Source organism: Ochotona princeps, chromosome 3, assembly GCF_030435755.1.
Source record: "Ochotona princeps isolate mOchPri1 chromosome 3, mOchPri1.hap1, whole genome shotgun sequence".
Classification (NCBI taxonomy): Eukaryota; Metazoa; Chordata; class Mammalia; order Lagomorpha; family Ochotonidae; genus Ochotona; species Ochotona princeps.
In genome coordinates, this window is record NC_080834.1 from 55,944,907 (window position 1) to 55,962,262 (window position 17,356).

Consider the following 17,356-nt stretch of genomic DNA (forward strand, 5'->3'; position numbering starts at 1 on the left):
GCTGAGAAGGCCAGGGAAAAAAAAAAGACAAAAGGAGATGGGCCATTTCTTATTGCCATTCAGATACAACCACACAGACTAGGAGAAGAGCCTGTGATACAGACAGTAAGGCAGCAAGGCAAATTTGAGTTTTATTAGACCCCTGCCTATGAATGATAAGGAAACTTAATTAAAAAAAAAAAAAGATTTGATCAGTAAGAGAAAACCTTCAGGAGCAAATGTCATTCCTGGCTGGACATCAGCAGGACAAGCACGGTCATGAGCTCCTTAATCATCACTATCACCCGGGGCTGGGGGGAACAAAAATAAAAAAGGAGATTGTAGGGGCTAAGCAAATTTTCTTACCTGAATTAAACTAAATGGCATCACAGGAAATTGCCGATTCATCTAATTCAGAAATTTGCTATGTCACTCAATCTTTTGGAAAAGCTGAAATATCTGATTGAGAATAAATAATCTAAGGATATACATCCTCTCTTGCCACTACAGAGACCCCACAAAACCGGTTCTGGATTTAAAATGCAAAAAAAGCAGGGTAGTGGATACCACAGCTGAATAATTGATCTTTAGCAACTAGAAATGAGAAATAATAATGTTAAGTATGGGGATGTTTCACTGAGTCTTCTTTGGAAAAGAATGATGGAGTTCAGAGAAATAAAATCTTCATAGCAATCCTTCATGTTAAAAAAAAAAGTTGACAGATAACTTTAACTTAATCCTTAAAGCAATATGTGCGAACGTTAAATTTTTAATAAGAACAGTTTGAAATTGCATTTTAGCTTTTCCTAGCAACCTAAAAATAAATTTTTGAACAGGACTTCAAGTTTTTTTAATGACTCAGGTTCATTATGACCACTTATTATCTACATTGCAGTTTAATGATGCCCAGAGGGACAATTACAGTGCGCAGAGCTGTTTACTGCTGCACCTAAGTGGCCGCACAGAGCTGTGCTTTCAGGTCTCATTTCTGACTTTAATAGGTGTTCCCTCTCATTCACTGCACTCGGCCGTGACTTCTCCATACTGTCACGTGTTGATCATGACAGCTCATCTCTACACCTGTCCCTAACGTTATACTTCTACCAAAATAGACTGATGTGCTTTAAAAACTGTAGGGCCCTGATGAACAGACTCACATTATGGGACATGTTTTGGCTCAAAAAAAAAAAAGTCATTCCTTGGTTTCATGCTGCAATGTTTCAGAGAATAGGGCAACTCCCTAAGTCAGCCCTGCTCTCCCCAAATGGCTCTGTGTGCCCATGATACTGTGTTCATCATGATGACAATTAGCACACAATTACTAAGATAGAAACACTGAGCTTACTTTGCAATAGATCTTCTTAAATCTATGAAGAAGGTAAAATATAATATTTCACATGGGAGAAAGTTATATTTAGAAATGTTAGCTAATCTAGCCATGGTTTAATCTAGCCATGGTTGCATACTAGTAAGTGATGAACTCGTGTTTGAGCCATTCCTAACAAAACTCAAAGGCCTAGCCAATATCTGTTCTCTTCAGTACTATGGAGTTACTGCCTGTATGGATATACAGCTTTGAATTATTTATAAGGCAAACATAAAGTACTAAATGAAGCAAATATTACTAAATTGTAAGTATATAGACTTCTCTAATAAACTTACATTATGCCTTATTGGTTATAATCTAGTTTTGTTTTGTTCTGTTTCATTTATTCATCTACACAGTCAAGCAATAGGCAAGGGCCAGAGAAACAGATCTTATGTCCACTGGTTCATTCTTCCAAATGGTTACAAAAGCCATATCTGGACCCAGGAACTCTACCCAAAGCCCACACATGGTAGAAGGGGTATACGAATCTGACATGTTTGCTACTTTGCTTTAGCAAGAAGCAGGCTCAGAAACAGAGCACTCAGGACTCAAGCTGATTCTCGAATATATGATGTCACTTAAGCAAGCCTCAGCTTAACCTGTTGTGTGCCACACCATCTCATCATAAAGCATCTTGTGTTATGTTTATTAAACTGCTATCTCTTATCAAATAGGTATTACATACTTCTGCCAGATTTAGCTTTATAAAATTCCCATGGCTAGTTGAGTAACAGTATTGTATTTAAGGTAAAAAAGGCAATGCACTTACTGCATTTCACTCACTACATAATTCACCTGAAAATTTAAAAGAATCTGATACTCAGAACTCAAGTCACATTTTGAAGTAGAGTTGTAGCAGCCCAGGAACTCTATTCAACACACATTTTATTTATTCTGCTTTCAAAACTTTATATTAATTACACCACCTCTAAAATGGAGATATTTCACATTAAACTTGGAATTTTGACTTCTTTCAAGTAACTAGAAGAAATGCATAGCATGACCACATCCTCTTATTAGAACAACAGGCAGAGGTTTGTGAGTACTTACTGACTGGCTTCGTCTGTGTGGTCTGCAACAGCCCCTGGCCTGCTGTTCCCGCTGTGTGCCTGGATGTGAGTCCTGCTTGCATTCTTTAATGAATGATCCATAAAATAAATCTTAAACTATCTAAGACATTCTACAGTTCAGTTTGTCACACATTTTAGACTGCTTTATATAGGCTGAAACACTGTGTAATGACACATAAATACTTTTGTCATCTTACATGATTATCTTGGTAGCCTTATACCTGAAACCAAGATTCATATATAAGATGCTTGGTAAAGGTTGAAAACCAATCACTTTATGTCACATCTTAACAAACTCTGTGTATCATTACCAACATCATGATCATCATCATTACTATTAACATTGGCTGAAAGTATCCCAGCTAGTCTTCAGAAATTTCATTCTAAGTAACTGGTAGCTATGTAAAACCATTTTAATGCATTGCTCTATAACATGTATGATGGCAGAAAACTTATAAGTGCTAAAAAGAAGGAGCAAAAGTGGAAGACAGATGTGAGAGGGGCTTTACATTAGATTGAATATAAAAGGTTTAATAAATAATAGAATAATATTGGACACAAAATAATGGGCGTGCTTATAACCATCAGGATTGTCATCACCTCACAAAGACCAGTTAAACACAGCCAGATGGTTGGTTGGTTGGGTTTCTTTGCTGTCTTTAACACAGTGCTAAGAACAATGGTTCAGTCTCAGAGAAGTTGGTTAATGCTATTTAACTTCCTAAAGCATTGTGGGGAAAAAAATGTTAGTTCTAATCTGTCTCCAAGTTTTACCAATGCTTCTACTACATAGAAATGTGAAATCCTACACAGGCACAGGCCTAACCTTGAGGAGATTATTTAACCTAACAGACAAATAAATGAATTTAGAGGCTGACAAATATGTAACACATGAATTAAAAAAAAAAACACACACATACACACAAGGACCGAGTAACCAAGTAACAACCCAATAATCTAAATATAAAATGTGAATAGGGAATTTATAAGTCATAGAAAGATATATCTGATCACTGACGTAAATTACTGGGGGAAAGCTATTCAAGGCATAGGTTTTATACACTAATTAAATGCCCTTTAAGGTTTCTGTATTTTCTGAAATGACTGAAAATAATATGGGTTATTTATATGCAAAATAACAATAAGGAAAACATCCAGCTAGAAAGCTATAGATTATCTTTTCATAACTTCAGATTCTAGAACAAAGACATGTTTAAACAAGCTGACTTGTTACATACTGCTAAAACCAGAAATTCATTTTTTTACTTTTCCCCTGCTTGCTTAGAAATCTACACACAACATTAAAAATGATTATTATAAACACATTGTTTTCACACTGAAATAGATAAATCATTTGATTCAGAACCTTACCATCACTTTCACAAGAAATGTGCCACTACTGTAAGCTAAATAAGTTGCTTTGGGGACACTGTTCAGTTAAGGCAACCAATCCTACTTCAGAGTGTGTTTCCATTAAGGAAGGTGAGGGTTATGAGACAGTAATACCTAAATACTCAAGATAAATTCACAATATCCCCATGTCCCTAAATTTCTGACTTGTGAGGAAAACGAAGGCTGATAATACCGGCAACAAAGTTTATACAAAAATGGTAAATCCCTATCCTTGTACTGTACTCTGCATCAACTGAAATCTTTCTGCTAGGCTCAATAATCTTATAAAACCTGTGAGAGAAGTTATATTTCTACTATTCAAACTCAAATACAGACAGATTAGATTGATACGGCAACTTTCTTAATCTCTTTCACGAAAGAGAATTAGTCTGTCTGAATGTTGAAACTATTCTACTTTCTTTGAAATAGTAGATTTAACTACTTCCCTTAATCGCAACTGAAATAATGTTCTTGTTTAAACAAGACTTGTACTAGAAGCAAAAGAAAAAGATACTGTAAGAGAAGAAAAAGTAAGGCTTTTTTTCATAGGAGATCCAATATTTTTGGAAACAATTATCAATTCTACTGTGATCTTGATATTTTTTAATGAAGAGCAGGCATAAGTTTCTATTTGTCATTATCACTCATGACTACCTTTGGAATAGTGTGCTATATGTTAAGACCATGTCCAGAATTACTCAGTTATCATTCATTATTCACTCTTTATAAAGCATATTGGACAATTACTTGTATGTTTAAAATGATGCAGTGTTGCTGAAACACACGTGTGTGTGTGTGTGTGTGCATGCATTCTAGTTGTAGTACCTTTGGCCTGGTGGTTAAGGGGCTAGTCAGGAAGGTCTGCCTTGCACAGCAGAGAATTTGGGTCTAATACTACCTTAGGCTCTCGACTCCAGCTTTCTGGAAGGATGCAGCAAAGGCTCAAGTAATTGGGTTCCTGCCAGCATTGTGGCAGATAAGAATTAAGCCCTGGGCTCCCAGGGGCTAGCGTGGCACAGCAATTAAAGTCACTGCCTGCAATGCTGGCTTACAATACAGGCATGAGTTCCTGACCTGACTGTTTCCTTTCAAACTTAATTCCATGCAAAAAAAAAAAAAAAGAAGGAGGGCAGGGGAGTAGCAGAAGATGTTCAAGTACCAGAGTCTCTAACACCCATGTGGAAAACCCGTCAGAAGCTTCTAGAAGCTTCTACCTCCTGGCTTCAGCCTGGCACATCCCGGTCACTGTTACCATGTGGGGAGTGAATCAGTGGATCAGAGATCTCGTTCCCTCTGTTTCTTCCTTTCTGTTCCTCTACATTTCCAAATAAATAAATAAATCTTAAATAATAATAATAATAAGGTCCCTAGCTCACAGATAGGAAGTATGGCCCAACCCTGGGCCTATGCATGCATTTGGGAAGTGAATCAACCAATCATCAGGGCTCCATCTCTCCCTCAATCTTTGTCTAGCTCTATTTTTCACTATCACTCAATTTAACAGTAACTTTTTAAAAATTAAATATTCTGGTGTATACTAAAACTATTTAGCAAATAATTTATTTTGAGATTTTGGCTACATATATTGAAAATATGAATTCCTGAAAGACATGGTACATGGTAGACAATATATTTGTCAAACAGGCATATCAGACTTGCAAATGATTAAATACTAATTTTTTTATTAAAATCAAGTATCTAAGAAGTTGACCTTAATTGTACATATGTAGAAAATATAAATATCCTCATCATATATGTGTGCGTGTTTATTTATTTTATCCCTTTAGTAACTTATTAAGTGCATTGTAAACATATGTAATAATTTCAAAATAAATAGAAAACAATCAAGGTCTAGTTAAACCTAGAGTCACTTCACTCTGTGATTTTAATAATTGTATTGTGTGTAGAAGACATCTGGCTGAATCACACAGATTTGTAAGAGGGGATGGACGGCTGTAACCAACAACACACAATCATTTAACTACACTCATTATGCCATCTTCCCTTAAATTCATTATCCAGTTTCCATGCTACATATTTCTATTTTTCCTCATGTTGATCAGGTAATTTTTTCACCTAAACAAAAGATTTACTATTATTTATTTAACAAATGAGCTTCAAACATAATCAAATTGGAACAATTTCAATTATTGGTCAAAAAATTTCTTCAAGATTTTTACATGAATATAAATTTTATACTTAAATCCTTTGTGAGTAAAACTACAATGAAGGGACTGGTACTGTGATTCAGAAAGTTAAGATGCTGCTTGTATCACTAGCATCCTAGATCAAAATGTGGATTCCAGTCCAACTTAGTTGGCTTCAGATCCATCCCCTTGATAATGCATGCACAAAGACAGTGGAAAATTGCTCAACTGTTTTAGCCCTTCTCATCCACCTGGGAGACCCTTATGGGGTTCCTGGCTCCTGGCTCAACTCTGGCTGTCGCAGCCATTTGGAGAGTGAAGGGACAGATGGTAGATCTCTCTCACACACACACTCTCTCTATGTATTTCTGTTTCTCTAATAAATAAGTAGTATAAGAAAAAATGTAAAGCAGAAAGATGGAATACACATATGTTTTTCATACAAATTGTTTACCTAGAGCAGAACTTTCTCTAAGGACAGAGTTCTAACAAGACTAGTTTAGAATCCTAGTAAGGATAGTTTAATGTCACCTGATGCCCTGAAAGGAATTATCTTTTAGATTTATACTTCTAAAATGTCTCAGAAACACATATACTCAAGAGCCCCCCAAAAATGGCCATCCTACACATTTACCTATTGCATGTAATTTTCTTGTTGCTATTTTAGCCATTTTCACAAGTTAAACAGCTCTATCTGAAATTACAAAATCTGAAAAACTCCAAAAATCCAAATTTGTTCACTGTCAATAGGAAACCACAGTGCAAAATTCTGCCCCTGACCTTTGTATAAACAAGTTGCAGTTAAAATACAGGCACACACAAAAAAGATAGTGCTTAAATTTACCTTCAGCCTACACACACACACATATACACATATATATGAAGTGTATATGAAACATGAGTGATTTTCAGTTCTTACTTGCATCTCACTTTAATATATCTCATTATGCATATACAAGTAGATATGTGTTGCATATCCCTTATCTGAAATGTATTGACATGAGAAGTGTTTCAGGTTTTAAAATTTTCTAAATTTCAGCACACCTGATTCGCCTTTAGAAGTTGTGGTTCCCTGATCTAATGATTTGAAATCCAAAACCCAAAATTTTCCAAGCACATATAAGTATGCAAAAGTTTCAAATATCTGGACATTCTGAATTTCAAATTTTACAAAGTGTATACTTCAAAAGAAACCCAATACTGCAGTATTTCTGGTACCAAGTATTCAGATACTTGGGATATTCAGCCCATATAACAAAGAGAAATCATTCTACTCAATGACAAACACAGAAAGTAACTGTTGCTTTTAAATAAATTCCTCTTAGAGATAATACTAGAGATTTCATTCAAGCTCTGAACCCATAGTTTTTAACTATCTTGCTAATCATGATGGTGTCATATATATTCATTGTCTTTTTTATCAACATATACTGATTTTAAAATCAATCTTATCATTTTAAAAATTCACTTGGATGGAACTGGTATTCTGGTATTGAGTGTTGTCCTGCAATGCTAGCATCCAACATGGACAATAAATTCAAGTCCCAGCTGCTTCACTTCTGATCCAGCTGCCCACTAATGAACCTGAGAAAACAGCAGAAGATGGCCAAGCCACCTGTGTTGGAGACCTAGTTGGAGATCCTGGTTCCTGGCTTCACCCTGGCCCACCTCCAAGCATTCTCATTATTAGGAGAGTAAGCCAGCAAATGGAAGAGCTGTGTCTCTCTTTTCTCTCAGTAAGAGTTCAAATAAATAAATAATGATAAAGAACTGAGTTGATAATGATATAATACATTATACTTATAAGCTAAAATTTCTTTTAGAACACTTGCATCTGCATTCATAGGGTTTGTAATATGAATTCAAGATTGGATTAACAATCAAAATCTATAAATGTGAGTTGCAACATGAATGAACCATTGCATGTGTACATATTAACATATGTACACTGAAAAAAAGGAAGACTCCCATGAACTTCACTACACATTCTAACTTGTGGAAAAGGCATTGAACATCATGTCTATATCAAAGGGCATTTTGTTACAAGCAGGTATAATCCTGAAGAAAAAAAAGCAGAATTACTTTGTTTCTGGAAAGAATTTTAGTAACTCAAGATAAAAGTAAAATATATTTACATTAATAGTTGCTCCACTATGAACTCACACTGAAATGAATATTAGCTCTTCTGTAGTTCCTTTGATATTAATATCTAACCATTGAAACAAATGTTCAAGAAAGAAAAGGTAGCATTTGATGCAGCATAATAGCTACTTAACCTCAACAAATCTGTACTTGCTTTTTTATCAAGTAATTTATATAGCACAAGAAGAATATCCAAACAGAATTTACAACTGGGACTAGATTTTATCCATTACTTCTTCCTCAAGAAACTCCTAAAACTTAAGGGTGACATATTTGTCAGAAAGTGCTCTTTACCAAGTGAAGTTAAGGACAACCCAATCTCTGTTATGAACTGTCATTAGTAATTTAGCAGAGTTAGAAGGCAGTTCAGCTGAGTAGACAGAAAATTAAAACATGGGCAGCTCCTGATTGGAAATTTATTCATAGCAGGTAATGAAATAGCACAGTCAGGATCCAGAGCACTACTCAAAGTGAGAGATTTAATTCTGATAGTTTTGATGATGGCACTTGAATCAGGGATTACAAATGGTGACAAGCTATAACATGATAGACAGGATGAATATGAGCAACATATATCTACAAAAGCAATTCTACAAAAATAGCATTTTTCAAACAGCAAATATAAAAATTTCAAAATTCACTGCAAAGCATTTTAAGGAAGAAGCTTAGATCTTAAGCAAACCATGTATCACTTTGATGTCTATTTACCAGCCAATTATAACAACACTAATCAGTTTATTGAAGGTAAGATGTAAGAAAGAATTTATATTTAAAATATGTTACAAAGTGTAGTTACTGATTCCATCTGCTTAGGAAGAAACTCAAAATTACAAACAGAATGAGTATCATATGGAGAAGATGAAAATAAAGAATTGGACTTGTATGTACATTTATTTAAAAGGAGGAGACAGAAAATAGAGCAATCTCTGGATCCACCCACTAATTTTCTACATGCCCTGAATAGCCAGCTTAGAGCAGGCCAAATCAAGGTCATGGATTCAATCTAGGTCTCCCACATGGTAGCAAAAACTCAACTACTTAGGCCATTATCTACTGACTCCAACGGTGTGTATTAAGAGGGAACAAGTTTTAGAAGCACAACTTCAACTCTGGCCCTGTCATTCATATGTAATGTGGGTACTGCAAGTGGCATTGTAATTGTCAAATACCCTCCTCAATTTTTATGCATTTGTGTAATGATGCACATACAATATACTTAATAGATGCACTCACATTTAGATAAATGAAGTGTACCATTTACATCTATATATCCAAGAAGTTTTATTTTGGATTCTGTATAAATTTTTACGTAAGTTTGTCATGTAAATTAACAAATGAAGCATTATTTTCATTGAATGTGGTAAAAATTTTTAGCAAATTTTAAAGCACAGCCTTAAAATGCTTTAATGCTCTTCCAACTGAATGCTTAAATCTGTATCTTCTGGGCCCGGCGGCGTGGCCTAGCAGCTAAAGTCCTCGCCTTGAAAGCGCCGGGATCCCATATGGGCGCCGGTTCTAATCCCGGCAGCTCCACTTCCCATCCAGCTCCCTGCTTGTGGCCTGGGAAAGCAGTCGAGGACGGCCCAATGCATTGGGACACTGCACCCGCGTGGGAGACCCGGAAGAGGTTCCTGGTTCCCGGCTTCGGATCGGCGCACACTGGCCCGTTGCGGCTCACTTGGGGAGTGAATCATCGGACGGAAGATCTTCCTCTCTGTCTCTCCTCCTCTGTGTATATCTGGCTGTAATAAAATGAATAAATCTTTAAAAAAAAAAATCTGTATCTTCTGTCCCTTGAATCTGTGACTGTGACTGACTGTGACTGTCACCAGTCAGTCACACTGGTGACACAGCACCAGTGTCCAGACACAGAATACAGAAAATGGCAGTACACACATCCAGTATATGGACCCACACAGCAGTGAAAAGACCCTCATGTTCTGCGGTTCTCCTTGTGTGTAGCAATCACTGAATGCCTAGCTGACATCCAGACAGAACTGGTAGTTAGGTGAACTTTCCAGAAAGTGGATGTTGTGGAGCCTCATTGAGCCATTATAGCCGAATAACACAAAAAAGAAAGCAAGTGTTCCTCCTGACATTTGCCCAAATCTCACATGCTTAAGTACATCACATGACTGCTGTTGCTGCAAGTCACTGAATATTCGGCTGGTTTGATCAGCAATAGCAAATAACCAGAACAGTAAGGTAGTTCTTTAATCATGAATGCAGAAAACTGTAGTGTTCCAATTAAGAAAGATCAAATTATATGTGCATAAATAATAGAAATAGGAGGTAAATGTAAGGGAACAAAACTGAAAAGGTTCATCAAAAAAGTATGTAATGAATTGAACTAGGTACTGGGGTACTAATCTAAGAGTTAAACTGTAAGAGTTTAGTGATATATATATATGTGTGTGTGTGTGTGTGTGTGCACACATAAATAATATAGATAATATAGTATATATCATTAATAAATTCTTTAATTTTATTATATATCTTAGCTTATCAGAATTTTATATTGTACAATGATGCCACAACTAATTATATAAAAATATGTAGAAATTACTAATATTCTGTAGAAAATACTGAATTCTATATTACCAGGAAAATTTTAGCTACTAAATAGAAAATGTGTAGGATAAATGAAATACATATTACTGGAACTATATTTACGAAGGACTGACAATATAACATATGAAAACATTTTCAAAATGGTGACAAAAATAAGTGGCAATCATACTACACATTATTTACCAAAGAGCATTCCTGAGAAGGCTTGATAATTAAGTCAATAAAAAAGAAACCCACTGTTAATAACAATGTTAAGTTTGTCTCAATCTGCAGTACAAATGTTTTTGAAAGCAGTTATGCATAATCTCATTTTCATATAAAATTGGAGCAATTTAAATGCAGTTTAGTGTTTCAGGAAACAGAAATACACTCTATCAAATATTTCAATTAAAGAATCATTTTATAACATAAACACTGTCCACTTACTGAATTTCTGTAGTTCTACAGAATTATTTTAGAACACAAAATAACTATTCAATATGTCAACTTTATAAAGCAAACAAATTTAACATGAAATAAGGTTTTTTCATAAGTCATAATTATTTGAGTTAAACTTTACTTAGCCAAATCTGAACCACAGAATCTAGTTAGAATTTGTGTAATTTTAATTTTTATAAGGTTTACTCAATAATATATTTAGTGAATTTATATCACAGTCCTTTTTAATTGCTATAAAATCTAAAATATTAAATGACAGACATATGGACTGGCATTGTGGCACAGCTAGTGAACCCTGCTCTGCAACACCAGCACCCATAGGACACTAGTTTGTGCCCTGACTGTTCTGCTTTTGCAGGCCTCGATTTGGACTGTCCTAGTCCTGCCATTGATGGTCATCGGGGGATTGAACCAGTAATATGCATTAGGCATGACTTAGGAGATCTACATACACATTTCAAACGTTAGTATGTGTTTCAGATCAAGGCTACTCTATTTTTTATCCATCTTCCTATTGAAGTATATCTGGTCGGAAACAGGTGAGAGCTCAAGTTCTTGGGTTCTCACCATTTCAACGGGAGCTCTGCATTCAATTCCAGACTCCTGGCTTCAGCCTAGCCCAGTCCTGCTGAGTGCAGTCATTCTATTTCTCTGGCCCTCTGTCCACCATTCAAATACATACAACTAAACAAATAAAAGTAAGTTTTAAAAAGCCCAGCATGCATAAAGGCGACACAAAGTGTCTTCACAGAATGATAAGGCTCAGTTTGAAGACGGACAAGCAGTCAGATGCCTGTCTTCAGGAAGACTAGTCCTGGTTGTTGTAAGCTTTTGGGGGAGTGAAACAGCAGGTGAATGATCTTTCATTCTCTCTCTCCTTCTTCCCATCCTCTACCCCAAGCTTTCTTTTCTCTCTCTGAATTTGCCTCTAAAATTCGTAACAAATGTTTAAAAACATGGTACTAGTATTAGTATATCAAATTATGATATTATTTTTAAAACTGTGTAAGCTTCTACTAAAGGGTGATTTTTTAATTTTTAAATAAACCTGAGAAAGTAATTATTTTACACTGAAATAATCCACATGAAAACTTTTAAAAGGTAATATATAACAACCTATTATAAATAGTTCATTATTTATAAAATCAAAATTTAATGCAACACACTATAAATACATATGACAGAAAAAAACAAGGTGAAATTCCTCACACATATTTTTAAAAATCAAATTAAGAGCATGGAAAGATCTGGAAAGAGAGCACACACAATGAGTTTAGTGAAATTGAATGAACTTAATTTTAAACTAACAAAACCCATTTACATTTTATGCACCTACCTGGAATAGGCAAACAATTTACTATCCCAAAGGCTGTGAGTCCCTCTCGGTCCAGAATGAAAGTAACAGGAATCAGTTCCATCAAACATATTTAGCCCATCTTCTGAATTCTTTGAAGCATGGCTATGTACCACATCTAAGAGGACTATTATCCCCATTGAATGAGCAGTATCAACAAGTTCTTTTAACTCTTCAGGTGTTCCATAACGGCTATGAAAAAAGCACATAACAAAGGAATACATCACACTTAACGCCAACTGTGCATTCATTGCTTTTCCCAATGGAAAAAAAAATAAAATTAAAAATAACTTTATAGGGATGAAAACAATTTTTAACTCTATACATAGATTTTTGCTGGCATGCATTGTCCATGAGCTTTTTGAATTCTCTAACTCTTCACATCCATATTTGCATGATATATTTACTTGCTTACTATTTGGTTATTAAGGAACTTTTAGCCTTGGACACCCCTGCTCACAGGTTTCCCATTGATGGGGCTAAGGAGCTCCTATAGTATTTCTTTGTATGATTTTGGTGTCTTGGTTGAGATCTTGCCTTTAGCCTTTATTCTCAAATTAGAATACTTGGGTTACAGGAAGTAGGCCAAGAAAATGTGATATGATACGGCTGTGATCAACTAAACAGAAAAAAAAATGTCTCCTATTCTTCATGAAATGGGAAAACAAAATAACTCCAGAAGACCTTCCTTCTTCTAACTTTGGGCTATAAGTAATCCCGGTAGCTTTCTAATTGTCTATCACTGGTCTGCCTTACTAAAACATGTTTTCCTTGTAGCAAGATCTATGAATGTCTGGTTTTCCATGGAACCATACAGTGTTTGACAGATAGCAAATCTGGTGCCCAACGCTACTGAGTAGTAAGTGCAATCTTTTTTTATTTTTTTCTGTCTTCTATTAAATGGCATCTTTTAAATGTAAATAAGATCAAATCATCCTCCATCTGAAATCATACCAGTGTTTGCTGAAGACTGTTAGCTTTATCATAGCCATTGGCACTAACTTACATCCCTGTAAAAATGTTACGTTGAAATATAACCTTTTACTTATTCTTTATTTAACTCAGTCATATCTCATTCTTCCACTCATTCAATTGTGTGTTCATCAAATGAATGTCCTTAAACTGCCTTCCCTTCAATTCCCTACACTATTTCTTGAAAAAATACTCATGACTCACCCACCAGCCATAAAAATTTCTCTGCTCTGGAGATACTGGTGAGAACATGACAAACATCCCTATTTGTAGGAATTTACATTATGATTTAAAGACAATAAAGCAAAATATGTAAATAAAAATGAATCTTCTAAAGAAAAATGAAGAAAAGCAATAGGTATGAAACACAACTTTGTTATTTTCAATAAGGTCATAAGTGCAAGTCTAACAGAAGAGGCAATTGGTGAATACTAGCTAAGGACATAAATATTCAGAGAATAAGGAATGGAAGTTGAAAGAGAATAGAACAGAAATGAGCTAGGAGCATTTGAAAAAAAGCAAAACGCCTAGTATAGCTGATGTAGAATGACACATGATCAAGATAAGCCCAAATCATAATCCAACACTGAACTCAAATATGGTCTAAGAAGCTCACGGGAAGTTTTTGATTTATTCTGGTAGAGATAGACAATCATCAGTTCCAAGCAAACAAGTGACCTGATCGGAATGACATATTTAGTGATGTCTCTGGTCACTGTACAGAAAGCAGACCCTGTTAACTAAGAAAGCGGAAGGTAGGAAAAGGGATGAAAGACAAGAAAACTGAACAGCTATTAAAATAATCTATCTTTTAGAGAACATCAACATGGATCAGAGTAGGAGCAGTATGGGCAACTGAGGCAGTCTGACAATAACACTTAGAAGACCAAGGTACATGGAAGTAAAGCATGTTTAGTTAAGATAAAACCTTCTTTGGAACTTGTTCCAGAGCACAAGTAGAAAATTTAAAGAGAATAGATGTAGATAACTGAAAAACTGGTAAGTGAATTGAGAGATTTAACAATATAATCCACCTTTGCCTAATTAGCTCCTTCTTCCTGTGAACTCTTAATTATGTTACAGAGATGAATTCCAACATAAATTTGAACCTAAATCGATCAGGTTTATAACTGCTCCTTTGGTATCCCAGCACTTTCTTAGGAGCTTTAATTAAAAAATAAAAATCACTAATATATATGAATATGGACTGATGTCTATTGGCCACCACGACATAAATTGAATGGGACAGATAAAACGTTGGACGTGCTCAACTGGTGGTCATTTATGGACTTAAATGCATAGTATCTCTTGGTGTCTTCCATACAATCACACTACTTAGAAATGAGCCTAAGCAAACGCCAGTCTTCCTGAAGTATGTTTTATGAAGGGCCTCCCTGTGACCCTGCCGTATCAATCAATCTCTTTTCTGAAAAGGATGTGATATAGCAGTAACAGAATCCACAGCACATGATTCTCTGACTGATCCTTGCATATGATAATTTCAGCAACTCATAGGATATTCTTTCTCAGAAACCATACGGGGGGGGAGGGGTGAAACATTAAATCAGAGCCAACCTGCAGGGCTGGATGTAAACATTTTAGTAGAAATGAATGTTTAGCATGTGTTAATCTGCTCGCTGTAAAACAGGTTACAAACCAACACTATGAAGTGTGAAAATTCTTTTTTGTCTTTTGTGCTTCAAATTAAAAGGATAACAAGTCTTTGATTTTACCTTGAAGCTGCAAAGAAGCTTGTGATTTGGTAACCAAAGCTGGCGTAATAAGCATGCTCCATGATAGCCATCATCTGAATGCAGTTGTATCCTAGATGAGCAAAGGTCACACTGAGATTCAAGTCATGTTTCAGGAAAAGTCACAAACAAAAGCACCTTTGTTCTAAAGACACTGAACTTTGCATATAATCTAGAAGCTTTAATCATCCTCAAAAGTTCTATCGCCCTAACATCTTTTCCTTGTCTGACCTTGTAAAACAAAAGTGGACAGTTTCTTAGAATTCTGCTCTGACTAGCTATTTGAAATGTCTTAATTTTAACAAGCAATAAATGATATGCAAATTTGCTCTTAATTTGGCTTTAGAATATTAAAGATGACAATCTGCATATGCTAAAGTTCATTTTCACTTTAATTTTCATATTGAAGATTCTGAAAGCTAAATAAAAGTAACTGACTATGTGACATATACATACTTTACAGTTTTAGTAATTTCTACTCCATATCATAAGAAATACCACCAAGCTCAATTGTTACATAGACAGTTACATAGTTAGCATTAATGTACCTATTTTGTACTTACAAAATTACTGAAAAATAGCAAGTGTACATACACACACTACCAGACTTATCAGTACAAACATGCTTTGTTCTATCACTAAATGAAGTGACTGAAACGTTAGGTATTATAAAACACATAGAAAAAAAACAACTAATGAAAAATCAGATGTTCTTTGAAGCGTAAGTTAGCTAAATTTTCAAATGTGACTTGATTACATTGCAAGTTTCATACATAGAATGTTCTCTAATAACACAGGAAATTCTGTGATTTTTGTCCTCAAACATCAGTCCTACAGTTTTCTTAATGTTAATGTCAGCTCATATTCAGGGTCATTTTATTTAAATACATCGTTATACCTATAACGGAAAAAGTGGTAAGTTTCTCACGTTCTTTCTGGTTGATATCTAACAGCTTCTCGTGTACAAAATTCAGTATATGATTAATACTAAAACAATTCAGAAACCACATTCATAACTAGGAATTTATACATTTTAAAAAGAGCATAAACTTCTAAATGCTCACCTAATCTTCTGAAGTGATTTTGATTGTCTCTTTCATGGTAAAATGTGTACAAACTAATAACTCTATCATACCTGGTACAAATGTGTACTTAAACTCCCACTTAACCAAATAAGTCAATTATATCTTATAAAATAAAGCTGATAGCTCATTTCTCTACCTTGTAACAAATATTCTTTTCATAATCAAGTACCAATTTTTACTTGTAACACACAATTTTTTGCATCAGTCTTCCATAAATAACATTCATGTTCCATGTGCTCAAGTGGTCACTCAGACACAAAGATGAATTAAGAAAGTCCTTTTACTGCTGAATTTTCTGCAAGAACTAGATCAAAAACCATTTGCTCCATAATGTAAATGGACATCTCAAATACAATAATTGGATGCCTATTCCACACAATTAACATTAAATCCTGCATAGGTTTAATTTTATTTTCCTTAACCCGACTTCACCATCTCAAAAAACTGACTCCTACATAACTGAAAACTTTAACCATGACTTGCAGATCTTTTCTCTAGCCAAAATGTTAACAGCAAAGCAGTGTGTTTAACTGTATTACATCCTCCTACCCAGTACGAATATCCTTTGAGATTACAAAAACACACTATCTAGGAAATGAAACATAATAAAGCTAGGGCATACTAAATCAACAACTTAGCTATGCCTTGTTCATTCTCATAGTTTTCCCCACAAGGCAAGACCTGCATCATTACAGGAAAATATAGAAATGTCTGCCACGATGTGCTTCACACAGAAGATGTTCTGAAATTGTTTATTAACTAAGCCATCCATAAGGGGTTACATACAATGGCTCTGACAGAAAATAAGCTCCAGGCGCCTTACAAATATAAAACGTTTTCCCTTAACAGACTAAAATGAACGCACTATAATCAATGACCATTTACAATGATATAGGGTTCTCTCCAGCAGAAAAGTAATTATGCTTGCATATATTTATCTACAATTTTAGAAGCTACCATTTCACTTAAAATTGAAATTGGAATAATATCTTGAATTTCTCTGCTCTATCTTATTCCATTTCTCTTCTCTATGCTATCACTATTACAGGGTAATTTGAGAAGCCTAAAATAAAATGCATTTCTATT

At 34.9% G+C, this 17,356-nt stretch overlaps 1 protein-coding gene across 1 annotated transcript in view; it reads right to left on the bottom strand.

Annotated features, from left to right (window-relative positions):
* Positions 1-17,356, bottom strand: part of GBE1 (1,4-alpha-glucan branching enzyme 1) — a 301,333-nt gene that overhangs the window by 125,394 nt on the left and 158,583 nt on the right. Inside the window, exons 6-7 of the mRNA XM_058661769.1 lie at positions 15,168-15,258; positions 12,445-12,654 (exon numbers count right to left, since the gene is read on the bottom strand). Of these exons, the coding sequence (XP_058517752.1) occupies positions 12,445-12,654; positions 15,168-15,258 (301 nt within the window). The remainder of the gene's footprint in view (positions 1-12,444; positions 12,655-15,167; positions 15,259-17,356) is intronic.